The sequence below is a fragment of the Cinclus cinclus genome, chromosome 4 (assembly GCF_963662255.1).
Source record: "Cinclus cinclus chromosome 4, bCinCin1.1, whole genome shotgun sequence".
Lineage (NCBI taxonomy): Eukaryota > Metazoa > Chordata > Aves > Passeriformes > Cinclidae > Cinclus > Cinclus cinclus.
The window spans coordinates 49717294-49745179 of record NC_085049.1 but is presented as its reverse complement, the minus strand read 5'-3'; the positions used below and the strand labels follow the sequence as shown (position 1 = coordinate 49745179).

Genomic DNA, 27886 nt, shown 5'->3' with positions numbered 1-27886 from the left:
ATTTAGATTATGTCAATAACTCTGAATTACAGAGTCTTATCTGATCTATGATGGTAGGATGTTGAAGCTTCTTCAGAATAAATCATACAATTGCTTTGTGCTGATATATCACTTTGCACCGATTAGTAATAACTGGGGAGTGTGAATTCAGTACATAACTAGCTGCAAGTCTTGTGTGGCAGATAAAGAAAATTTCCAATGCAAATCATTCAATAGCTTTGTTAAAAAAATCATTGTAACATTATTATTACTAAGAACATAAAAAATTGTGTTAGGTTTTCATATTACGTTTCCATCCTTAATGATTCTGTGATTCTGTGATAATGTTTTGTCATTCTTTTGCACTCTATTGAAATGGTTCTTGCTAAAAGTGTATTTACTGCTACTTTAATCTTAAAACCATTTTCTTTGATGTATTAGCTCTTATCAAGCATATTCTTCTCCCTAGAATCTAATTTTTTCTTGATTTTCATGGCCTTATTATCCCAGATCTCCTTTTAGCTTTCTGATCATCACTTCACTAAGTGTTTTAGAGGGATCTTGCTTGATATAGCTGTGATCTGGTAACATGGACTGGACACCCAGTAGCAGCTAAAGCACTGCTTGGGGCAAAAGCTCAGGTGCAGTTCTTGAATGCAGGGTCAGGTTAGTTTCATCTGAAAATCTATGAGCTCCAAGACTGCTCTGCCATGAAAGCTACAGCCCACTAAGTGGAACCATCCCCCTGAAAGAAGTACTGTGCTTTCTGCCGTGCTTCCTCTCACGATTTGAGCTATCTTTTGGCAGATACCTCTAAAAAAGCTTAAGAGTTGTTTAGGTGTTTGTTAATCTACTAAGGCAGAAACTACCATGCAGACTAGATGCCTGCCTCTTTTAATTAAATTGTAAATTTTTTTGAGATGTCATCTTCTCTTTTCCTAACATTGATGCAGTGGGTAATAATGTTTTTCTTATAAACACAAAGTTATTATTATGATTTTTGTCCTATTGCAGCTCGTCCACTGTCATGTCTTTTTCTATTTCCAGATTTCTCATGTCTTTGTTGCATCAGACAGTATAGCTCAATATAGCTCAGTTACAAGCCAAGGATTGTAAGAACTGTTTCAATTAGCATAATCTCCCAGTCACAAACAGTGCAATCTTTGTCATCGGAAAGGAGAATTATATAAGGTTGCTTCTAGACATTCTAATTCTGGAGTTGTGTGGTTGAAAGGAGGGGCCTCTGCATTTAAAACACAGAATTGAAATGCCTCAAATACTGTTTTATCATTTAATACTATGCATTCTTTTCTTCACTGGGATACAGACCTATGTTTGGCAGAGTAGTGTAACTGCCAGTAGTGGCTCTGGTAGCTATGCAAAAGTCAAGAAGATGTGAGAATGGCCATACGGCCAAGATGGCAGCATTGCCAGGTTCAACTCTACCAGCAAACTTAAAGGAAAAGCAGGAAGGCAGCCATTATGTGGCAGAGGAGAAAATCCTCTCTGTTCAAGATCAATCATCCTGAAGACTGACTAGGATGTTTTTCTCAGTTCACTCCTAATGTAAGACAGTGTGTCCCTTGCTTGACAAGGCTACTCTCCATAAGACCAGTCACTCTTTCTTGTTCCTGTGTGTACCCAGCCATAAAGGATTGTTGGGCATCTTATGGGTTGGTTTAGGCTTTTTAATTTAATGTGTTTTGGTAATAGCTGTGTAAATTAGGAACTAGTGTTAAAGAGAAAAAAAATTGAGTGAAGATACTGGTACTGTTCAGCCAGACCAGAATTCCACTCACCATTCAGTATGGCTTAAGCCCCCTGGACTGCTCTTCAGAGACACATTGTTCTTGCCCTTGGCAATACATAGGTACTTAAGGAGAAGTAAGGCCACCAAAAATACTGTTTCATGTATTTCTCCATGTATTTCTGTGGGTCATATGGGTTTTTTGTAGTAGATCAGGTCTTCGGAGACCTGGATAAGAGCTTTACATTTGTTCTTCTCTAGTAGACTTCCCATTCTTTGAGAGCAGACTTTACCTGCCTCTAGAAAATTTTATGAGTTGATATTTAGGTTTATAAGAAGAAAAGATTAGATTTTTTTTCTTGGTTATTGTCATCCTGAGAGTGCTTACATAAAGACACAGTTGCATTTATTCAGATTTTCTGAAAGTAAACCCTATGTTTTTACCATGCTGTTTTCTCTTGTGCAGGAAATAAGAAATATTTAAGTTCTAATACAGATTAGACACTTTGAACTTGTACCTTTGTTCCAAAGAATATTTCCTACTAAGATAGAACCTCTGTCTGTTGTACATGTATGTGCATTGTTTGTCAGTACTTTGGGGTTTGGATCTCTCAGCAGCAGTGTTGTTGCCTAGCAAAGTCTGGTAGGACAGAAGAATAATACAGTATGTGTTGGTAAGGCTAATTTTAAATTTAAAACGACAGTCAGTGTGCCCTTTTTATTAATTTATTAGTCATTAGTTTATACTGATCCGTATCCCTTTTGTTTTCCCCACTCAGATGTTGCAAGAGCAATTGAATTACTGGAGAAACTGCAGGAATCTGGAGAAGTACCAGTACACAAGCTACAGTCTCTAAAGAAGGTGCTGCAGAGTGAGTTCTGTACAGCTATCAGAGAGGTATGAATTTGAGATTTATAGTTATTTCTCAGACTATCATTCCTCACCTGTAAAGAAAAGCATATTTGCCTTTCAGTGCTGTGTTGTGTGAAGGATGATGGATGCGAGATGTGTCTGTAGCTGCCTGCTACTGTGCAGAATGTTGAAGTTACTGAAAAGCAGATGCAGAGCAGTTGCGTCAGCAGGACATCAAGGCTGAGTCAATTAGCCTTGCTGAGGAGAAAGGGTGATTAATTAGTAATTTAGTATTCTGCTCCTGGTGTTTGAGGGTCTGTGGTAACCTATACAGCACTGTGCTGGAGTATGGGTACATGCCAGGTTGGGTCAGTGCAAGCTTGAATGCAAGCTCCTGTGAGCTCAGGTGTGTGATAGGGATGTGCTGATAAAATCAGAATGCAGTGACAGCCAAAAGGGGCAAGGCTGAAGTTCACTGAGCTGACAGGAATCTTACCTTGGAAGTCAACAGTTGGGTCCCAGTGGGCTTTGCTCCTCATCTCAGAAATCCTTGTCATACTGCTAAGAACTGTGATCATTCCACTACCAGCTGTGGTCAGGGCTTTCCTAAGCTCTGCCCAACAGCAGATAAATAATAATTGTTTTCTTTGAGTTGGGCTAGAGAAGATGCACCACTGTTCTACATGCACACAAGCAGTATCTTTAAACACTTCTGTTAGAATTTTCTTAGAAAGAAGACATGGTTTAATACAACATTGCATCAGATATTTTACCTACTAAACCTAGGACTCAGCCTGCCAAACAGAAGCAGCTGTAAATGTCCTAATGAGGGCAACATCTATTTAGTAGAAAATCTGTAAGAACTTCTGTTTTAGTTTATCTGTCCACTGCCTGGAACTAACCCTCCATTTTTTAAAACAGTGGGGAATCTAATGTTCCCTCAATGGTAGCAAAATTGAGCTCCTGATAACTAGGCAACAGCAGCAGATTGATTGAGTGGATTGCTAAGTGGCTGGAAGGAAAAATGAGATGAACAGACATTAGTTTAATAAGCAAAACATAGCACACTCTTTGTTTTATGGAATATATTCTTCAATATAAGAATCAGAGAGAGGCTTCCATCTAATGAAATTTAAGTTTTCAAGGTTTTTTACAGGGAATGGTCTTTTATGGCAATAAATAATAAATGTTCCCTAACAATAAATAATGGCACTGTGTACCCTTAGAAGTTGATATTCTGACCAGTCCTTTCATTTAACCAAATCAAATGCTTCTTTAAGTAACCACAGAGCATAGAAAAGTTGTGGGATTGTTTGGGGTTTTCTTCAGCCAGCAGAGCCTGGTACTCCAGTTGTTAAAGGCAGTTTTGAATCTTTGCAGCATTGTCAGTGAAATCTTAACAAATTTATGGTAGTCTCTGGAAAACAGTTTTAGCAGAAGCAAACACAAGTTTTAAGAACTAGGAAGCTGGCTTAGAAAAATGCATTCTCAGTTTAATGAACTGAAAGTAGATCTTGACAAAATCATCTCAGTGACACAAAAGGACTTTACAGAGTATTGTGTAAAGACAACCAGCACGTGAGTGGAACTAGTTGTTACACAAGAATTGAATGATGATGAATAAACAGTTCTACCAACTTCATAAACAAAAAATGTATTTCTTGTTAAGTATATATATATAACCTATCCTTCTAATATATCACTACCAGAGAACAAAAATTTCTACACCCAAAAATTTCTATCATTCACTGCTGTGCATGTAAATATATTTTTAGAAAAAAGTCTTCAAATATAAAAGGCCCAATAATAAATCTTTTCATTTAGGGAGAGTGGCAGGATTGACATGTACATTGCGAGTACTTAAGGTTGTTCAACATGTGACTTTTCTTTTCAGTTACATTAAGTCCTTGGCAAATATTTAGACAGTAACTCCCTCTTTTTTCTACCAGTTGAAGAGCCGTTGGAAAACTTAGAAAATAATTGCTTGTATATTAAAAAAAAATGTATAAAAGTGTGGAATATTTTGGTCGCATTACATTGTTAGCCATCTCCAATCACTGCAACAGGGCTGGAAGGGTATCTGAGCTGTGTCATGTCATTAATCAGGGATGCCCTTCTTGTATGTCCTTCATGTGCACTGGAGTTTATTGAACAGCACAGATTTTTCTGAGTGTGTTTGAGATAGCTAAGGCTAGACAGAAATTTCCCTACAAATGCTCTTGACAGCTGTTTTATCTTTTCTTATCTTAGTGCACTATGTGAGAGTGTGGTGACTAGATTTTGATTTTCATTATTAGCACCTACACAGACTAGAGGAGAAAAGTTGCTGACATTACAAGAAAATATATGGCAGTCAGTTGGAAATAATGAGAAAAGTGGGAGTGAAGCAGACCGGATGTGAGCTATAGGTAGGAGTAATCAAAATGGAATGAGGAGGTAGGCTTTGTGTTAGTATGCAAATTCTGAAAGGGGCTGCTTTTTATATATATGCAGATATTCAGATCTGTATTGTGCTGGGTTCATTCTATAGTGCAAGATCTGAGCCTTATTTTCTTTCATCAGAAAATCTAGTAAAAGAGATTAAGACTGACTTTCTTAGTCCTATAAACACCATAATGGAGGAACTTGGTAAAATAAAAAATTTTCACCCTCCAGTCTAAGAAATTATGTAAACTTAACAGTCCAGTGAGTTTGGTTGTTAAAGTAAGTCCCAGAAAAACAGCGCTGGGCTAAGTGTAGGTGAAAGGATCAAAGATGAAATGCAATATGTAGTGTACTATCTAAATGTGACTTGTCCCTTCTACAAGTAGGAATTCTTTAACTACAGAAGCAGGAGGTTACTTTTACGACCCAAAAGCCATTGTAAGTATGAGATGTTATTAAATGACATACATTCCAATCTAATGTGTAGGGATCTATCTAATGGCTGTAATTAATTGTATTTATGGGAATCTATTTAGTAAATCAAATTTCAAATCCCTACACTAATATTCCATAGAAATAAATTTTTTAAAAGTGACTGAGTGAATGAAATTTAAATAGAAGTACTTTAGCATTTTTCAAAGATGCTATGTTAGGAAATGGTGATTAATGGTTCTCACTTAGCTAAATATAAGTGCCACCAACTGAAATATTCTGTCTGGCACTAGGCAGGAATATGGATTAGCTCTGAAAATAATGGAAATAATTGAAATGTATAATGACCTCAGTATTTCCTTTTCACCTGAATACCCCTAGACCAGAAAACAAGTTATCCAAAGTCTGATCACACTAAAAGTCAATTTGGAAAAAAATTTAACTGTGTTTTAAAATTAATTATTTTAAAAGCTCCCTAACTGCCTGAAGATTAATTAGCCTTCTGTAGCTTTGTCGTCTGATAAAACTTGCACAAATCTTTTCCAATATACCATTAAGTCCTTTACCCTTCTAAATGCTTTTACTATTTATTTAAAGCTGTTGCTGTGTTATAGTCGTCTGATTTCCAGGGGATTACTGGAATAAATGAAGGGCTGTGAAAGTGAATGCATAATTGAACTACTGAGAAGTTACATTCATATGCAACATAAAACCAGACAACCTAGAACTTGTAAGAACTGTAAGATAAGGTGAACTTCTGGTCTGGCAAGAAACCCTAAGGACCTGTGGGCACAGATGATTGAATAAAAAGCTGAGCAAAGCACGGTGGGTCATCAACAAGAAAATGTGACATGCCTTAGCAGTTAATGTGAATTTCATTTACTGCAAATATCTGATGATTGGTGGTCAAGCACCAGGAGAATAACAATACAGTTTCATAAACACTTACATCTCCTGGTGAGCAAAGTTTTCTTTCCGGTTGATTCCCTGGTTTCCATTTCTCTGTGTTAAATATGTAATATTCAGGTGTATTTCATTTTTCTCCCAGCTTGCCTTTGCTACTCAATTTTCCATTTCAAGGTTAAATCTAAAGTTTTTCTGTGTGGATATTATTTGAAATAAGATCTGACTAGGGAATACCATTGGTGAATCAATGCCAAAATTAATCAGATAAAAATGTGATGTAGCAACCAGACACACAAAAGTAACCATTATTTTATATTGTTATGACTCCCATCAAAATATCACATCGACACAGAAAAGCAATTCTGTAGGATTCGGTAGCTGACAAAGGGAAAGCAATCAACACAAAGTACTCTAATCTTGTCCATCTTGTATGAAATTAGTCTTTGGGAAAGCCTGTTGTCTTTGAAAATTGTTCAGTTCCTACCTCAGTAGTTTAAAACTTTTTTTAAGCTTGCTATAAAATATAAACAGGGCATCCTGAACATTTAAAGACCCCTGTTGACTTACAGGCATAAAAATGGCAATGGCAGAGCACCGACCCATATTTTTTATGAGGTCCTGATGCTCCCTATTTACTTTAGAGATATATTTGCTTATGTTCCACAGTAGTAACATCATAGTTCCATTATATATTAGGTAGGATAGTTAATAAGCCTAGTGAATATTTTGGAATTATTTCTTTTAATTACTCATTTTCATTTCCATGGTTTAGCAATCTAGAAGCCCAGAATCCCAGTGCTGCTGATGTGCAATGTGTTTTTACCTGGTCATTTCCTCAAGCTCTCCACTCACACTTTCCAATATTAACTCTGATATAAGTCTTTGCAAATATTAACGGACCAGAAGAAAGCTACTGGGTAGTGAAAACTGAATGTGGCAGTACTGTGATTATCACTATACTGTGATGCCATGTGTGACAGCAGAAGGCTGGCTGCAACCCTAAGATGTTCATTCACTTCAGATGTCCCAATGTGGTGGTGCACTCTGTTTTTACAGGGCTGTACTGAATATAATAATCTGGGTATTAACTGGACTCAGACAAAAATCCTCATTAATTCTTTTATTAAATTAATAATTTATGGTTTTAATGTAGGAATCATTTAAGTACCTGTTTTTATTGTTTTTCAAGAATCTGAAAATTTGTTCAGTTTGCAATATAATGCTATTCTTTCACATCCCAGATCTAGTCTCTGAAAGCAGAATTTCATTGTTTTCTGCCTCACGAGTCCTTATAAAAATGGAGGTGCACCAGGCCAAATTCTCTCAGTTGGCACCACGGTAAGCCCCAGAGTCCAAATTCTGCCCTGTGTTAACGCTTTATTTTTGCTGGAAGCTGCATATTGGTTGCAGGAGGAGAAATACAATTCTGGTCAGTCTGTCATCTCCACAGGCCAAGCCCAGCTTTTGAAGTTTTTAAATTATAAGATGCAAGCTGGGGGAAAAAATGTATTGAGAAGACTTGCTGCTATAATTCACAGCACAGAACTGTGATTAAAGCTCAGTAGGAAGCCTGACGTGTAAAGATCCCCTGCTGTCACATTTACCCCTGCAAAGTGAACTGTTGGTCAGATTGAGCAGAAGTGATATGTCTGACTTACTAATAAGGCAATTAGTAAACAAAAGGGCAATAGGACAACGCATAGGAGTAAAGTGACGGAGATTTATCAGTTCAGATTTGTTCCTCAGGTCACAAAAACGGTATGGTTATATTGGCATGATGCCTCATTAGACTGGCTGGGAAGCAGAGTTCTCCTTAGGCTAATCTGATACCTTGTTACAACTTGTTCTAGTGTTCCTGACAGTTTATTCAGAATCACTGCACCATTAGTTTAGTAGTAGGACTCCTGAAGTAGCAAATAGGGAATTGTGCAAATCGACCAGTTTCATTCAGGTGTTTGTATGTTTGTGCACTGATTTATTTGTAACTTTTCAATAAAATTTGTGTTTCTGGATGCTAATTGTAAAGTTTTGTTGTTAGTTTATTTGGCTTTTTTTTAGATATTGGAGTGTTTTATAATGTCAACCAAACCAATTCAGTTTACCTGAATTCGGGGTTGTGTAGCATTTACAAGAATCTTCTGCTGTACCTTTCCATCCCTTTTTCATTTCCACTGTCCCAGCAATGAAAAGCCACATACAATAATGATGTCACTTTCCACTAAATGCATACTTCCATCACTGATAGGAAAGGGCATTACTTAGCTTGACTCAAATATGATGGTATAGCAGAGTAGCAATGTATTCAAGTTTTACAGAATTTTGTCTTCTGCCTCCCGGTGGCAAGTACTGTACTCGTAATGATGAGTTGAGAGAAGGATTTGTAACATATGTTAATTAGATAATAAAAAAAAATCAGATTTCTAAAGATGAGCTGCCTTACCACCATGCTGGATTAGGCATTGAGGAAGTTCAGCTGAAAAGCTCAAGTTAGCAGTAAACACAGAACTTTTTTTCTTTTTTAAATTACCCTACGTTGTTAAAATATATGCTGTTTTTTAGTGTAAATGTAATCCAAAATTACTCCAATTTTGAAAAACAATGTAGTTTCTGTTGCCACTTTTGCCATAACTGATTGAAGCATTACATGCTGGCAAGCCCTGGATGGCATGAATGAGAACTTTTGCAAATGATTACCTTGTAACTCAGCAGATGGCCTTCATTAATGGCAATTATATGAATATACCAAGCTGTCCAAGCCTTATCTGAGGGAAGGCTTTATTTAGTCTCTGAGCAATTACTAAGTTCCTACCACTTTCATGACTTCACTGCAGGAGATTTAAAACAGCTGCTGTTTTCACCTGTTTTTTTAGCTGCCTAGAGCTAAATACATAGATTTCACAGATAGAGCACTCTAGAATCTGGAACCAGATTGTATCATTGGTCTTTAATGGGTGCTTTCTCCCACTGGTTTTGATTAAAGATCAATGTTTAGAGTTGGCTGATGGCTATATGTCTAATCATTGTTATGCTCTGCTTGTGTAACTGTGCCTTTCACAACAGATAAATAAATACTTCAGTGCTTCCTGCAATGGACAGAACAGAAACAATCCCATGTCTTGTGTGATGTATCTGGGTGGCTGTATCATACTTACTGAGTGGTGCTCAGGTGGTGTTCTCGTTTTGCACACAGCTGCAGCTGTATGTGCTACAGAAGGTGACTCCAGTGGAACGTGTGTGGTGCACCTCAGCATCTTTTTTGTTTGCTCACATTATCACTTTAGTTTATTGTTGCAGTATCCTATTTGATTACATAAACCTCTTTAGAATTAGCAGAAAAACTTCTGCTGCAGTTCATCTCAAGCCTACTTCTTCCTCTTGAGAGGAATCAGCAGCCAGGTTAACTAGTGAGTAATATTAATCAGTGACACATTGTTGGAAGCTACTGCACCTTTTTTTGCCTTGATGTAGCCTCAATATCCCTCTGCTGCCGCTTAACTGATGTCACTGATGAGATTCCTGAGAAATGCTACTCAATCTCCATTTTTTTAAGAAAATAATTCGTAGAACTGTTTTAAAACACTATTTCATCTTTATTTTTGTTGTCATTTAAAACAAGCATCAGTAGCTTCCTGCCTTCTCAGCTTGATAGGAACATTTGAGGTGAGCTTGCATGATGATGTCATGTTTCATCCAGGTGCTCATTTTGGCAAGGTTTTGACAAATCTGTTAAAGTTTGGAAAATGGCTGTTGCACAGGTCAGCCTCAATAGAATATCCAGACTTACTGATAAAATGGAGGAAATAAGTGTTTATTAATGCTTGGTGTATTTTTTAAACTCAAAAGTAACTGGCAGTGAGGTCTTAGAGAGTTTTAAATTATAAGCTGAGAGTTCAAAATGGTCTTAAGGGAATTAACTAATCTCACATGTTGGTATTTCTTTTTATCCCAGTATATTGCAGGAGAAACAGCAAAAGAGACTTTTAGGACTGTATTTTGCTAAGGTGTAGTGGTTGCAAAAGATACAGTTTCTGCAACACCTGTAACACTGTTTTAAAGATGCCAGGTCATAGTTCCCAATGACTTAGAGCAGTGTGCAAAAGATAGGAAATAAACCAAATGATCCAATTATATTTTTCTTGTTCCTCATATAAGTAGTTTTTACTTGCAAATAAAAGTCTATTTTTCCTTATTCTTAAAAGAGTGTTAAGCAACTTCGTACTGACTTCAGACAGAATTGATACTGGAGGGAAGAGAGGGCACACAGAGGACACACAGGTCTTGTGTGTTCTGGCAGCAACACCAGGCGTGTTTCAATTGACTCACCCAATATGTGCAGAGGATGTGACAGCATGGCATTTTCGGGTACATCTGCTACATACTTCTGCTCACACATAAGGCAGGAAAGAGATTCTGGCCCCAGCCTGTAACCCCTGTTGGGTTATTTCTTGGACAGTCGCAGCATCATATGGCAAGACTTAAGGGACCAAAACCTGGGTCAAATTTCTGACACCACTACAGATACTGTCAGAGCAGAGTGCACACCACTGTTTTACACACAAAAGAAATAAGAAAAAATTTCCACTTCAACTTGAACCTTCATAAAGTATTCAATCCTAAATTAAACTATTATACCTTTGCAGTGATTGTACTTAATTTATTTTTAACAATGTCTCAGGCCCATGCTGGTTTTTTTTCCTACTGCCTAAGGACAGCTTAATGCATCAGTATTCGGATCAGTTTTTTCACTTCGGTAGAACTGACCTACTTTCCTCTGTAACCTCCATCCCCTAAAGAAGGAAACATTTAAATAAAATATCCTTAGTGAAAATGCTAAAGCCAACATTTGTAATATTTCTTAAACAAGATTGAATTTCATTTACAGGTTTATGCTTTTTAATGGGTTAGCATCCCTATGGCGTCATGTGGCAACATCCATGCAGTGTTACTTCATGGAAGGGGATTGCTGCAACAATTGTGAAAATGATACAAAGTTTGGTTTTGAAAATAGACCCCAAGGGTTTTCTCAATGCAAACATGTAACTGCTCAAAGGCTAATGAGAGCTTATCATGTAAAAATATTCAGAATGCCAGCAACCTTGAATGACCACATTCCCTCTGATATAAATAGCTCATTAATACAGACTGGTTGTCACAAAGCAGCTTTTTCAAACTCAGTTGTCGAAATTCAGTAGCTGCAGGCAACAACTTACATAATATAGACGTGTGAGTGCTTCCAGTAAGAACAATAATGTATCACATGCCTTCCTCTCAAAGGTAATTTTCAGCCATTTTGACCTCCCTGTATCACAGGTATCTATACTGACTTGTCCTGTTGACATTCACAAAAGAACTTTAGTCATCTTGCACTCAGTCAGACTGAAGATTATATACAGTATATACTCTGTGATCATGGGTGTAAGATTGTTGGGATTACTCAAATGTCTGTCATAGTCCTATAACAAAATGGGCTTTTGTGATTCCTTTGCTCAAACAATCTTGTTTTAGAAGAATCTAAGTTTATTGTAAACTTGAAGTTGTGGTATGTATACATCGCATCCATGGTGTTCTTCCACAACCAGTGGTTTTTTGGGGGTCTGTCCCTCACAAGCACTACTATTTAGGCAGTTCTCAAATTCTCTTGCTTTCCGGTTATTAAGAATGTCTCTTAACCAATTTTTTAAATTAACTATCAAAGATAAAAGTTGCTATTAACACAGTGTTAATATTTTTTGAGTCAACTAGATTGATAGATAAGAAAATCAGCCTGCTGTCAACTACCCTATGGTCTTCTGAACTTTGGTGTATTATAGTGTTTAATACAGTATCTTATCAAGAGGCCATAGCTCTGTGTATATATAGTTCAGGAGAAAACATGCTCTTAAAAATGTAGACGTGCTTTCCCAAGCATATTTATCACATGAGATGATTTTGGAAAAGCAGAACACAGGCCCAAGACCAGAAATTCCACCTGATATTCAAGAGATACCAAACTTAACACACTGTCACTAGATATTTTTCACTTTCATTGAGCTACCACTGGTTTATGGCTGAATGTAAGTGCTCCATTGCTTTGGTTTTGAGCTCGAGTAATATTTCAGATGTAAAAAGTCATTACGAAAGGGGAACTAAGAAAGAGGAATTATGAAAGAGGAAATGTGGTTGGCTCAGCTGCATACCTCCATGCTGCTAATATATGTACTTTTGGTTGTGTTTGACATGTTTTCTTTTTTTTATGTCATCATCTTATCTCATCTTAGACATTTTAGATGGATCATTAGATCTGTTTGTAAGTAATTTTGTAGAAAAGCAAATACTGTTTGAAATTTCAGAAAACCTGCCATAAAGGGCAGAGATTTTGAAAACTCTTGAGTTCTGAAAAGTCTGTAGTTCAAGCAAAAATTGCAATCAGTGTAAAATATTACCAGGTAAGATTCCATGGTTTATGTTGTACAGGAGGTTACCAGAGTCCCTCCTGATCTTTGTAGCATTTAAGATGTCCTTGCTCACTGATGTGGTCAAGCATGATCTGAATTGAGTGCTGAAGCACAGCTCAAGGGGAGTCTGTCCAGGCATACAAACCAATGCATTCCTTTCCACAGACATAAATATGTTGGATTAAGAATGAAAAATATAAGCAAGAGGTTACGAGTAAGGAAAAATACCAAACAGAATGTGAAAGAGTCAAAAATGGCAAAAACAAAGTAGAGCAGGAGAGACACAACCAATTTGTGCTGCTGGTGGCACTTGCTCTCAGAAACAAGGGATTCACAGGCACTACAGTGGAGATGTCTGCAGCTCTCCAGTGCACCTTTGCTCTGTAATTTCTCCCAGTCACCAGATTGAGCATTCTCCTGGCCTGCCCCAAGGGCTGGTTCATGCACACCAAGTGAAATGAAATGTGGGTCTCAGAGCACAAGGAGACTGAAGTCTTGGGAGTCAGCTCCGGATCTGGAGAGGAGGGAAGAAGAGAGGCCAGAAGCTATGCTGAATAAAGTACCTTCTGCTCTTATCACCATGGTAAAAGTCTGATTAAGATACTTCTTTTTGCTTGACATCTTAGAAGGGAAAAATATTTATCATCTTCTCCAACATAGAAAGGCAATTAGGAAGACAGGGATTCAGCTGGTTGATGGCAGATGCATAGTACTGAGGTGTAAGTAAATTAGAATCTCTCTTTTTTAGCTTAGCATCAGTTCTGCAGGATGCACACATGTACACAGTTCCATTGACATGACTACAGAAGCGCAGTGAAACCAATTATGTCCTCCTTGCTCTGGTTATTCTCATGCTAACTCTCCCCTCTGTACTGTCTGTCAGGCTCTTTTCTTCCCTTCCTTGAAAGTCTTCTTCCAAAAATAAATTAACAATTCTTTCCTGCACTTGAAGCCACAAAAGATATGGCAAAGGAGCTAAACCCAAATGAGGCGAACTTATATTTTAAACATCATTTATCAGTCTTTTTGCGGGTTTTTTCTTCATTTCACCCTTTTTACCTGCTTACCTGTGATTTATCTAAGTCACTTACTTAGGTTATGACTTCTTGAAGGAAGCATTTTATGTCTTTTTATTATTATCATACTGCAGGCAATGTGGAAACACAGCTGATTATTACTACTTAATGTATCATCTCACTCTGAGACCCCTAACATTTTTGAAAAAGGTTACTTCCCCACTTAGAACTTTCAGAAAACTCTATCTGGGCTTCCTACGTCACAGGTCTGAATTGCAATGTACTTTGTCTTGGATTATGTTTATGGGGGTTTCTGAGTGCCTGTTCATTGCTGTAAAATGACTTCTGCCTTATACCTCTGCCTTTCTGGTGTTCAGATCAGCCTGTCCTAAAGTTGAGCATCATTACTGTAGGTACAGTTGTACTTAGAATTACATATTTCATCAGGGGATGAATCATTAAATACCTCTTACAGAAGTTAATGGAATAACATTGTTTAATTAAATTCTGTCTTAGAGAATTAATCAGAAAACATGCTGCATCATTCTGGTTGTAAACAGAGCACTGTTTCTAGACACCTTTACAGAACAGGCTGCTAAGTGCACTGTTTTTCCTGGACCTTCTACAGCTTTTCATCGACTTAAATAGCTGAGACCTAAATAACTTGCTGCTTTGTTATGATTCCATATGGACTCATTTTTGGTAAGAAGCTGGCTCCTAAAGTTCCTGTAAGGCTGTACCCCTTCCTGCGCTCCAGTAATCTTAAACCAGCTGCTTTGTCTCCCAGCTGAATGCGTGGGGATGAGGCCCATCATAATAATAATAATAATAATAATAATAATAATAATACCTGCTGCATCTGAATCACTACAGCTCCTGCTGGGAGAGGTAATAAAATGTGCATTTATCTGTGCCTGTGAGAGCTGACGGTACAAGGAAGATTCACTTGCAAGTTCAAATTTTCTAGTTGTAGTTTACCTCCCTCACTCTTTTTGTAATCTTTGAGTAGTGAGGGAGAATAACTTTAGGTTATGTCTGAGGAGACTACCTGCAGAAGCTGAAAAAAGTCTGAGGTCTGTATTAGTGCTTTCAGGAGTATTGCTTGGTGGGAGTGTTGTATTTGTGCTCCACAGGAAAGAGAAAACAAAGCTGAATGCGTCTTGCTCCACAGCACAAATGAGATCTGTGCAAACAAAGCCCCGTCTGCAGCACGCCTTTACCCAATGAACATTCAGCACACAGTCACAGTTTTGGTAGAAGTCGCTGGAGGGGAGAACTGATCTGAAACATTACCATTTACCTTCCAGCTGCAGGTTTGTGTCTTGAGACATTGACATTTCACCTGTAATTTAATCTCTATTACTAATGAATTGTGGAAGCTCTTTTGCTTGGGCACTAGATCATCAGACTGTGTATGAAGTCAGTCAGCAAATAATATTACTAAACACCCGTGTAGTCGTACAGACACTCAAAAACATATAGCTGTACATACAAAAATAAATAAGCTCTTTTTCAAATTAGTAACAAGTAGTAACCATCTAGTTACTGTATTGAGCAACTGGCTCTACGTAGCCCTGCTTGAGCAAGGCAGTTGGATGAGATGACCTCCAGAATCACTTCCATGCTCAGCCAGTCTGTGATTCTGTAATATGTTAATTTTCTTTCTTCGGCTCAATCATACTATACAACCATGTCTTTCAAAATGATTCATCTATCAGAGCCGACAAAGGTCACTGTTTTAAAATGCTTCTTTAGTAAATATCCTAGAGAGGAGGTTTTCAAATGCTTTAAATTAAAATTTGTGTATTTTTCTATACTGTCTGATTTTTTAGTAAAGAAATCTACAGTAGATCTTGTACAGGCATCTTAAGGACATAATTATATTCAGGAGAATTGCTATATGTTAAAAATATAATCAGATGTACAGATAATAGTAGCAATTGAAAGAAAATATTTTTAAATCCATTTCAGTTACTTGTCACATACAGTGGATTTAACAGGAAGCTATATTCTATACCAGGAGGATTTAAATGCCACCTTACTCAGTTTGAGAACAAAGAGATGTTCAGTTTATGTGTTCTGTGTACATAGAAGAGGGAGCAGAATGGATTTGTTGTGCTAAAATCATAGCTAAGGTGGTGCTGAGAACAGCATAGATAAAGGGCTTAGTGTGGCTACAGGAAAACAAACAACGTTTGTTTATGGACTTCAGCGCATTGCAAAAATGAGCCCTAACTAGATCTGAACCCTAGAAAGAGTTGAAGGGGCTTGGTGGAAACAGGTATGATTAATCTGTGTTTGGTTGTCAAACTGACTCAGTAATAGGAAAGTTATGTGGGTGTATATGTTTTATCATTCTTAAACTCAAATTACATTAAGCATTATTTAACAGTCAAATGAGATCATTAGATGTACAAATGCCTCAAGCAAATATTCAAGACTGGTTGCATCTGTTGCTTATAGACTGAGATCTGACATGCAGGACCCTTTTTTTTTTGTAAGAACTGTGCTACAGATACCATGATCGCTAATAACTCTGCAGAACAACCTTTTAAATCTGTAAGCATTGAGAACTTGCAGATTACCCAAGGATTATATGACACTTGATCATACTTTTCCAGAAGTTTTTGAGCTGCTGGATTATTTTTTATCTTACTAATTTAATCACACACTCATTAGTGTGCTCTTTCTCCAGTATACAAGTTAGTTACCAGGATACTGGATATTATGAAGTCTACCAGCTAGATGCTGGTAGGATGCAGTCGACAGGATGTTATATGACTTCAAACCTAACAAACTGTGACACAAATGTATCATTATGAACTCATCTTTGTGATAATCAACTTTAGTCATGAATATTTTAAAGAACTTTTTAGTAGCTGTTCCTCTGTATGAAATACTGTGATCTGTTTTCAAAGCAATTTAATGTCATAATAGTTCAGTATTCAAATGTATGCCTTTAGACATTTTAGCAAGCCACAGCACTTAAAACTGTGCAAGCAAAAACAATATGTAGAATCTGCTGTCATGTTTTAAGATGAAGGGGAACCTGAAGAAAATAAAGCATTTTTAGTGGTTCAGTACACTATGGGTTTTGAAGGAACAAGTATGTAATGATTCATTTTTGCAATTACATATTATTTGTGTATTATTATCCAAATAAGGGCAAAATCCTGGTTTCTGCTGTGGTCAGTGCCCATGTTCCCAATGGAAGCAAGATTTTATTTAAAACCCAGGAAACAAGAAGATTTTCAGCATGCTTCCCTTGTTTAAGTTTTCTTCTTGGCCCAGGTTTTTTAATTCAGTTCTAGAGTGACATATGTGCTGACAATAGTCAAGACAAAGAGTCTTTTGCTGTATTTTGGAACTGCTTGTCATATTTTAGATCTCTGAAATGTACTGCATTTGTTATCTCCTTTCCTTTTTTGCCTTTTCCTTATGTATGATACCCCAAGAAAGAAGGTTTGGGGATCAGTCATGCCCAAACATTTTGCTATTTAAGAGTGCTTGATTAACAATATGTCTGTCCACTGAAGTCAGAAATGAGCCACAAATCTTAATTCTGTTTATATCTTTGCAGCATATGCTTGTCAGTGTGTTAAGTTTCATATTAGCAGGCTCAGTGGGAAGAGATGCATCATTATGGTACTGCATAACAAGTCATCAGGACAGGGGGATGGGGAACTTATGTCTGTCAATGGGACAAGCCATTGCTTGTAGGTCAGTTAAATCCTTCTCTGCCAAAGTAACATTTACATTATCAAACAGGAAAGTTTTGGCTAAAGCATCAGCAAATGAGTGAAAGATAGTAAATATATTTGTGAAAGTACATTTGAATCTGCACTCCTCAGGGAATCTAAGGAGATTGCTGTAAAAACTAACATACTTTGCCAGCAAAGATCCTCTCTGGTGAGTAGTGCAGCCTGTGACATAAAGCATTTGAAACTGCAGAATTTCTGATGAAGAAAATGCCCACAGTAAATCAGTGGCACATAGCAACTTTTTTTTAAAGTTTGGTGATTTTAAATGGGTAAAGAAGATGTTTTGTTTGTTTGCATTGTTGCATTTGTTTGCATTTGCAGCTTTTGTCTTCCAAAAACCTTCCTGTATGTCATATAGAAATATTTTTAATTTTTAAGTTTGCTTTCAAAGTAACTGGCTAGTATCAAGGCTTTGGTTGTTATTTTTCCTCTGAGAGTGTCACAAATCTAGAGAATAAAGGCAATGTAAGACAAAACCTTTTTGTTTCTCTTTACTGGACATGTTTAAAAGGGAGAGTTAAGGACTAGGGAAAGTGGGCCAAAAGTGTATAGCATAAAAAAATTACAGAAAGTTATATATATTGGCAGCGTTGATTTTATGTAATTTATGCATCTGTAAAATTTCTTTTTAAAGGAGAATCTTAGCCATTGACCATGTCTGACCTGACCTACCAGACTGTCAACCCCTTTTCACTACTCCTAGTTATGGTTGACGGAAGGTAGTATTGTGATGTTTCTCCAGAATTATTTTCGCTTCCATTCTTCAGCTAAGCATCATTCTTCCTTTACTGTATGCTGAGCAGCTTACATCTTTTTTTAACACCAGTTTCCTAAATCTTTTAGTTGGTAAGAAAGTTCAGACACCAAAGAAGCCGTTGTTGGAGGCTGAGATACCACTCAGGTCAGTTCAGATCATTTGCACTCAAGTCAGTTGCCTGGAAACACGAATTTTTGATAGCATAAAACTTAACTGTTCTGGTTTTAGGAAACGTCTTGCTAAAGAATGGAAGGGAGTTGTGTTGGAAGATGTAAAGTTAAGTGTGGAAAGTATCGTGAGAAACACAGATTGATACTCTCTGTTAACCTAATAAGCATGCTCAAGTTTTGCAGACACTTGACTGTGTGATTGCATGAATACAGCTTTAATGAAAGTTAGTTCTTTGAGGGACAGGGACTCTCCTGTCTGGGTTAATATAAAGTCCTTGTTTTGTTCCTATAATTAATTTCATTTTATTTTCATGAACATTTTAGGTGTATCAATACATGCATGAAACCATAACTGTTAATGGCTGCCCCGAATTCCGAGCCAGGGCCACTGCAAAGGTAGGATACGTGCAGCTGTTGAAATACGTGTTACCAAAGTGATCTAGTAATTGACTGTGCGCGTGTGTGTTTCAGGTATTCGTGTGTACACTGTAAGAAAATTTAGACATCAGTGGCAGCCCAGAGTCTAGAACCAGTGCTACTTCCCAGGTAACAATCATAATGGAAAATTTCAACCTTTATGCTGCTTCTGTAGCTTAAGAAAAGAGAATGATTTTATGGACTATGATGGTTTTTGAAAAGTTGCTTTGGAAAAGCAAATCTACTGGTTCTTCTGTAGCAGTCTGCCTGCAACAACCAATATTTTAATGGACTGTTTTCCCATACATGTCATCCAGAGAGGACACAATTATTTGGAAGGTAGAAACTAAACTATGAAATTCCCCTTTTAATTAATGGGAACTGTAGGTACTGAGCAAGTGGTAAGGATGAACAGTGACAGAAATGGCCTGATCAACATTTTGTTGGCTACATGTTAAATGTAAGCCTGGGGTTTTTTCTGATACATTGCCTGTTTTAATAAAATACATTGTCTCTGTCCATGTGTACCTGCCTTTCTTATATCCTGACAATGACAGCTACGTTACTGCTGCTGCTGAAATGATAAGGGAATTCACAGAACCATGAAAGAACCTATTCTATGTGCCAGTATGAAATATGCTCTGTATTTTCATAACATGCACAAAAGTAGATGCTTCCAAACAAGGGGATCCACCATGGGCATCTTTTTCCCATTATCATTTTGCACAAAACACTTTTTGGTTTTATGTTGTCTTTGCAGATTCTATGCAAAATAACTTGCAAAACCCGTAAATCTTTTTTAGAGATACTTCTTTATGGTCCCATTCTTGTGAACATAAACTCCCTGAAGTCCTAGTGGAACTAAGACATCTTACCATTAAGTATTTATGTTCAAAGATTTTAATTTAAAGCTGTATCAGAAGAGGAATGTTGGGAGTGTGTTACAAATTTGTTTAAGAGTATTTTAGGGAAGCAAGCTCTATAATAGCAGCAAATAACCTAATATACTCTAAAATGCAGCATATTTTCCATATTAAATAGGACTTTCTTTTCTGTAGGCTATTTTTCTGATTTTAACCTTCTAATTGAAAGCTAGTGATCAATGTAAATTTGTAAGATTTTTGGTTCTGTATAGAGAAATGTGTATATGAAATCCTGATTTGTTTACACTGCACATAAACATAGAAATTATTGCTGTGATTTAGTAAATGGGAAGAAGTCCAATTAGTGTTTCCCATTCTCATTTCTTACTCATATAGAACAGCAGGCTACAGAGCAATGTTTCAATATCGCAATATTTCCTGGTTATTTCTGGGCTGTCTGCATTTCATCCTCCTAGCACATTCATTTCTGACATAATATGTATGCATGATGACAAGTTCTGCATGTGCAAAAACATGTAATTGAGAATGATCCATTATGTCACATCATCCACTAGCTTCTGTTAAGCATAAGCATTATAGGATGCTCAAAAATATTAGTGTAATGCAAAATTGTTCAAGCAGTTTGAACTACAAATACATTTCAAAACAGTAAAATATTTTCTTAATGCTTATTTAATGATTTATTAAGACCAATAAGTAAGAAAATGCTTGTAGTGAAAAATCAAGTATAAATATAATATTTTCCTGGATGCAAGCTTTATAGCATTTCACTTCGTTTTTTTCCCCTGGAATAAGTTAAACAATCTGGTTTTTTCTAATTGATTTATGTATCTGTTGTTGTCTTAAGATATAGTTTTTCAATAAAAGTTTTGATGGAATTATATAGTAAAACCTCTTATTCCTAGTCCAGAAGTTACTTAGTGTTGCAAGATTTTGCAGATTATAAATTAAATCTTTAAGAATATAATTTGAGGATTTAAAATAAATAATTCCATAACTGAAAGCAAAGCAGAGATTTACCAATTCATTTGATCCACTTTATTTCAACTAGGAACACATTAGAGATCCCATTATCTTATCCCACAGGAATAAATTTTCTCCCTGTGAAAAGGCAAAGAAGAAATGCACTAATGATCATAAGGGTGCACCATCACAGAGTAAGGCTTCCTGGTGCCTACTTCTGGCTCTGCTGGTAACTTTCTGTATTATCTTTGATAAGTCATCTAAACTCTTTGTTTCTCTGTTTATTCCTTTATTTGCAAAAAACACTGGCACAGAACTTGATGATTTTAAAATATTTTCAGATAATCAGAAAATGTCAGAGTAAGATGCTGAAATGTTTTCACAGGAAGGAGTTCTTTCTGCAAATGAACAACAAAGTGTCTATCACTGTTCCCCCTAAATAACCAAGTCAATAATTTTTTTCTTCCAGGCAACAGTTGCTGCATTTGCTGCAAGCGAAGGCCATTCACACCCGCGGGTGGTGGAGCTGCCAAAGACTGAGGAGGGCCTGGGCTTTAATGTCATGGGAGGAAAAGAACAAAATTCACCTATTTATATTTCTCGCATCATTCCTGGAGGAGTGGCAGAAAGGCATGGTGGGCTCAAACGTGGGGACCAGCTGCTTTCAGTTAATGGAGTGGTATGTGGAAATTTGATAGGGCTTTTATTTTCATCTGGATTTTGGTTTTTCACAGCTGTTCTAACATAATGATTTAAAATGCAGCCACACAAAACAAAAATAATTAGTTTTGTGAGAGACCCTTCAGTGCATATTTGTGGTGCAGTGAGGCAGAGCTCCACCAACAATTTTGTGCCATTACAATTTCTGTTGTAATGGAGAGTGCTTGAAGAGCTTCATTTCAAATCCAGACCACCTGCCTAATTTACGAGGAACCTGTGTCTTTAGTTGGTAATTCTGTAAATTCCTCTTGCAGTAAAAGCTTAATAACAGACCGTCGTTCTTGCATTTCGTAGCCTTCGAGGCACACGGCCCTTTCCAAGCACAGTGATGACACAGGGGCACTTGTGTAGTCTTGTGACCTTCAAAACCTTTGAACACATGAAATTGAAAGAAATTTGGTAAGCACTTTTGGTGCTGATTTGCAGTGAAGGGTGCCTTCTAGAGTTCTTTTAGTGATACTCATCCACCTGTGATATCTTTGTCAGAGAAATCAGCTGTACAGGTGTTCCCATACAGGGAGCATGTATGCTTGGTAAAAAGGTACTTTTTTTACATGGTCATTTTTCATGTAAATCAAGGTGGAGTATTTTGTAGTAATTTCACTGTGAATGCAAATATAGAGGTTAAAAAAAAGGCTGTTGGAATAGAGAATACACAAGGCCCTGACTCCATGATACGGATCAAATTCTGCCTTTCATTTTGCTTTGTGTTCTCTTTTACAAAGGAATGTGAAGTACTGAAAAGATATACTCATTCATATAACTTTACCCTTCCCTTTATGAACATGTAGTGTTTTTCCATGCAAACCTCCATCTGACCTTGTATTTAAATGCATCAAAGGCAGAGAGTAACAGTTTCTGAGTCCAGTCAGAAATCTAAGACTTTAAAATTTAAACGACTTCTTTGTTGCAAGCCCATAAACAATAAAAATGTTTATACCTTTTAGTCTGTTTCTCTCAACACTAGCTATTCCCTTTCTCTGTAACAAGCTTCAGACAGACTTTTTACCATTTCTTCTATCAACTATCACGGTCTCAAAAGAGAAATACTATTCTGAATTCTGAAAAGTTGATTGTACCAAATAGCAATGAGAAAAGAAAGATTATTTAGTCTTAAAGAAAAATAAATAAATGGAATATTTAAGGAAGTTGGCTTCCTGAACTTCACTCATTTAAAGTTGATCAAAGAATGTTGTTGTTGTTTCTTTCAACAAGTTATTAAAAAGGCAGATGAAAATAGTTTCAATTTATTAATTGATGGGTAGTTCTTGAAAAATCCTTTTACTGTGAACAGTGTCTAGGCAAAGACCAGAGAGGAAAGTGGTGAGCATTCAGGTGTCAAGATGTATTGAATTTGAACCTCTCGTCAGCTCTGTGTTATGATTCTCCAGTCAAAAATTTGATGCATGTGCTCTAGAATATATATTTAGGTAATGCAGAAAAACACGTTGTACAAAATTCCCAACTGCATGTGGACTCATGAGAAAGTTGATTCAGAGACGTAAGAGAAATATTTTTGTATTCAGAGTCCAAAGAACAGAATTAAAAATTTAAATTCAAGTTGCATACTTGAAATAATCACAGAATCATAATATAGTTTGGGTTGAAAGGGACCTTAAAGATGATCTTGTCCCAACCCCCCTACCATGGGTAGGAACACTTTTCACTAGAGAAGATTGCTCAGAACCCCATCCAATCTGACTTTGAACTTCCAGGGATGGGGCATCTACAAATTCTCTGGCGGCCTGTACCACCGTCTCACCACCCTCACAGTAATGAGCAACTGTTCATAAACCAGTCTTGGCCTGAATAATCCCCCACAATATAATTTGTAAAAATGCAAAAATTGTAGAAGTGATTATTTGTTTGCAGACAGCTTGAGACAGGACAAAATATTTAAAAAAAATTAAATTTAACATTGTTCACAGGGACTATTTCGCTCTGTGATTCTCGTAATTTAGCTGGAGAAAAGCAAATAATATATAGTATGTACAGTCGAACAGACGGCTCAGTGGTGGGACATGAAATTAAATATCTGTAACTTGTTTGTGCTCAATCACTGATGGTTATCCAACTTAATAATTAGAACATAAAATTAGAGCTGTGTACTCAGAATCCAGATTTGTTATCCCAGCATGACTGGGAAGACTGTTCCTTGAGCTGTTTCACTGCATGTTAAAAAACAGTGTCTTCTCATTATGCTGGGGATTTTGTTACATACTTTTGTCCCACACCCCCTAAAAATACAGGAAATTGAAAGTAGTGAGCCCTGCAGATTGGCTGGACAAAAACACTTGCTGGTGCCTGTTGATATCTGGCAAAGTTTCTGCATTTGTCAGATACCTTGTGTGAGTCAGATACAGAAAGAATGCAAAATAGATTTATAATGACTAATTTTTTGACCAAGGATTTGTTTAGGGATACCTAATAGAAATACTCTTCTCAGTCTCCCAACTTGTGGGTTAACAGATTTTTTTTTTGTCTTCAGCAAAGTGAAATTTTTCTTTTAGATTTATGGCAAGTCTTTGAACTAGAATGGAGTAATGGTTGGTGTTTGCCCACACAACATCCGCAGTTCTTTCAGCTGTTCTTGTTTCTATAGTGTTTTGCATCCTCTTTGATGCATTCTACCAGTGCAATAATGGGAAAAAAAGTCTACAAGTATATGTAGTAAAAAATACATGTTAAGTAAATACATACTTTCTGAAACCATTTTAACCATTTGGTGGGCAGTTCTAAAGTAATATGGGTGTCAGATCCTTGCAATGTTCCCCACCAGCATAATCCAGTCAGCAAAGTATAGGAATGACCAATACCAGCAGAAGTCCTTTGCCAGCACAGCCTTCGAGGTTTGCAGAGGCAGAAGAATTCCAACAGCAAAACAACTCCCTTTGCCCTTTTCCCCACCTCCAAGGGCCTCTGCTATTTCACTTGCACGGCTGTTGTTAAGCAGATAAGGTTTTTGTAATACCTTGAAAATTGGAGGGCAAGCAGCAATAAAGACATGAAGAGCAAGTATAACAATCATATTGATAACAGCTGAAAACTGTGGTTGTCAAGATCTGAGTGAGGTGTGTTCAGAGAGCAGGATTTGTATTTAGCAGCGCTATGTTTACCTTTGGATTTTTCCCCCTCTTTGCTTATGGCTCAGAGCATCAGGCTTAATTCTGTACCATTACAGTTTAGATCAATGGGAGTTTTCCATTGACCTGGATAGCAACAAAGTCAAGCCCTTCACTTCTAATTAGAAAATACTGTCTAAACTGGAAGAACAAGGCTGGGGACAAACAGGAGAGAAAACAGACAAATCATTCATTAAATGCAGTTTGCTAGATTATTCCGTGAAGTATTAATGCACACCATCTTGTTATTCCCCTACAAAACAATCACAATTACTTATTGGTGTCAGTAAGAACCATCCAGCACTTTGAAAGCAAACAAATGTTTCTAGTTCATGTAACTTTGGAGGAGTAAACATAAACAATGTTTATTCATAGCCTGTTCTAAGTTCATGCTGTTGCACAGCAAAATCAAAATGGCACCACAGTATCCTCTCATTTCCTCTGAATGTCCATGCCATGCCATAGTGACCATGATTTACAAGCAAAAAAGGAAATATAAAACAATGCCAAATTTTGTACACTTTTTCTTAAGGTGAGACTTATATTTCCAAAATCATGGTATGTACATAAGAGTTTTAAAACTCCGCAGATAGTAAAACTTGGATTTCTTTTAAGTGGGAAGAAAAAGACTTATTTTTAGGTGGTCTAAAACATATGTGAAAGTCACAGATGTTCAGGCTGTTGGGTTTTTTCCTGAGTAGACATACTTTTGTTTTTTGGAATACATCCTACAACGCATGGACAATCGTGCACCATTAGAAAATTTTCCCATTTTTTTTAAGGTGTGTAACAGTGCACATGCCTAAAAGGCATATGACTCCAGTCTATCCACTTAATGGTAGAAATTGAATACTCTATTTAACAGCTGAGTAACCTCCCTGTTTTGGAAATTTACTGTTCCAAGCAACATTAGCATAGAAATCAGGGCTTGAAAATTAATACATGCCCAGCAGTGCATAAGTCTCACTTAATGCTTTCTTTTTAGTAATCCCTTAAAAAATGTAAGGTGTGGAAACTATGTAAAACTCTGACTAGCTTCCCCTATGAAAAAGATAGAACTCTAGATCAAAGCACCATTTTCACTATTAAATCTGTTCTCCCTGCTCCCAGAGTGTGGAAGGAGAACACCACGAGAAGGCAGTGGAGCTGCTGAAGGCAGCCAAGGACAGCGTGAAGCTGGTGGTGCGCTACACTCCCAAGGTGCTGGAGGAGATGGAGGCTCGCTTTGAAAAGCTGAGAACAGCCCGGCGCCGGCAACAGCAGCAATTGCTCATTCAGCAACAGCAACAGCAGCAAACTACACAGCAAAATCATATGTCGTAGGTGAGAGGATTCATTGTTCTTCCCTAAAGTCCACTGGCAGCACCCCACCTGAGCCAGCCTCTTCCAGGGGTCTGTCACGGCAGCGTCTGGTACCAGAGCCCATCCCAGCCCCAGACAGGAGCAGGGCAGCCCCAGACCTGGGCACCTGCCTGGAGATAGAGACAGGCTGGGACATGAGCCCACAGTGGGCCCAGTTTAGTGGGACCCCGTGGCTGGGCGGGGCAGGGCTATGGGGAGCTGGAGACTGGCCCTGCTGGGGCATTGCTGGGGCAGAAGATGATGGCCCTAGGGGCTGACATGAGGTCCTGGGCTGTGGACAGGATGGAGGGAGCCCCAAGGGGAACAGTCAGGGCCGTGGAGGTACCCTTGGGGCCCCAGCCAGGACTTAGTGTACTCAAGATGAGCAGACCTCATTCTTTGGTACATTTCCACATGTTTTTTCCTAGTAAAGGTGCATTTTGGAAACAGGTTAAAGGCACTAGCAAATTCTGGAGCCAGTTTCCAACTAGCAACCCTGACATCAAAAGCCACTGTGCACTTCTAGCTTATCTGCAAGTGAAAGAAGTCCTGGGAATGTTTTTTTATATTAACAACCAGAGCATTTGTGACAAATAAGAATGTGCCATGAGGTTCAGATAGTTTAAAGCATTTTCAACTAGTCTGTTACCACTGCAATGAAACATCAAGATTTGCTGGTGATGGGTGGAGAAGCCAAGCCTCTTCCTTCCAACAGGGAGCCCAGACTTCATTCTGGTTGCTCTGAAGAACACCTCTAAAGTGCTTGCTTTTGAATACAGTTTGATAGGAAGTATTTCATTCACTCTTAACTGACATTCAATATCATAGTAACTTCCAAGAGGCTTGCAAGTCTCCCAGTAGCATGTGAGGTTCAGAGATTCTCTATATACATGCAGTTTTTCTGAAATTGGTGAGAGTTTGTGCTGTGAATACATTTATAGATATGTTCCATTCGCATAAATAAAATCAAGTAGGAAGCCTGTCCCAACCCTTATCTCATCACTGTTTGTTCCCAGAACAGTATGCGTGTACTGGAAGAGTCAACAAGTGACTCAGAAAGTCCCAGATGGTCAAAATCCAAGGCTCCCAGTGATGGTTTCATCCTTATTAGTGTTGACACTGACCTCTGTTGGTATTCAGGTGGAAACACCCACCTTGTAAACACCCTGTCCTGTGACCGCCAGAATTCCACATTTGTTGAGGCAAACAAGGGCCCTGAGAAGGTTTTGAATCCCACCTCAGGTCCTCAACTCAGACAAGAGATATAAACAGTAGTATTTCATGAAGTAAGTTTGGGGTTTCTATGTAAGTTTGGGGTTTCTGTGTAAACCAAGGCCATTGCAGGAGACAGACATACACAATAAGTTTTTTCTTTTCTTCAGTTGCCTAAATAGTTTCATTAGCAAGTAAGGAATTTTTGCTGATTTTAAAATAAAAGGGAAGAAAGGCAGGAAGAGACAGCCAGCAGTCTAATTCCTCAATTTTTTGTGCTTGCTCTGAGGAATATGTTTCTTTAATTCTAGGTTGTTCTCAAGAAAGAAGAAGCCTCAATCAAGAGTTCAGTAATCAAGCAACCAGAGCTGTACTCTAGTATTCCAGCAAAAGCAAACAACTACAGGAACATGAAACAGAATTCATCTGGAGAATGTACAGTACCAGGCTAAAGTGAGCCATAGGGAGGCTACCATCATGATAAGGCTTTTCAGCACACAGCAGTCATAGATACCTTTTACTTCTGTGACTCTGTTCCAAATGAGAACAGCATGATTGGTAAACCCTATGAAACAGCGAAGTCCAGGGCTTCCAAATAATTTTGTTTGATCTCATCTTGCACTCCTTACTCTGACAAATTTCTAGTTGGCTTTCTCTAGTCACTGAAAGTTTTGTTTAAGGAGGTTAAGATTGGCTGCTTTGGAAAGCAAGATCTTTCTCTACAGTTATCTCCAAAAATGAAAAACAT

At 37.6% G+C, this 27886-nt stretch overlaps 1 protein-coding gene across 1 annotated transcript in view; it reads left to right on the top strand.

Annotated features, from left to right (window-relative positions):
- Nucleotides 1-27492, top strand: part of LIN7A (lin-7 homolog A, crumbs cell polarity complex component) — a 44074-nt gene extending 16582 nt beyond the window's left edge. The window contains exons 2-6 of the mRNA XM_062491229.1: nucleotides 2506-2624; nucleotides 18804-18875; nucleotides 21213-21422; nucleotides 25696-25904; nucleotides 27450-27492. Of these exons, the coding sequence (XP_062347213.1) occupies nucleotides 2506-2624; nucleotides 18804-18875; nucleotides 21213-21422; nucleotides 25696-25904; nucleotides 27450-27492 (653 nt within the window). The remainder of the gene's footprint in view (nucleotides 1-2505; nucleotides 2625-18803; nucleotides 18876-21212; nucleotides 21423-25695; nucleotides 25905-27449) is intronic.
- The last annotated feature ends 394 nt before the right edge of the window (nucleotides 27493-27886 follow it).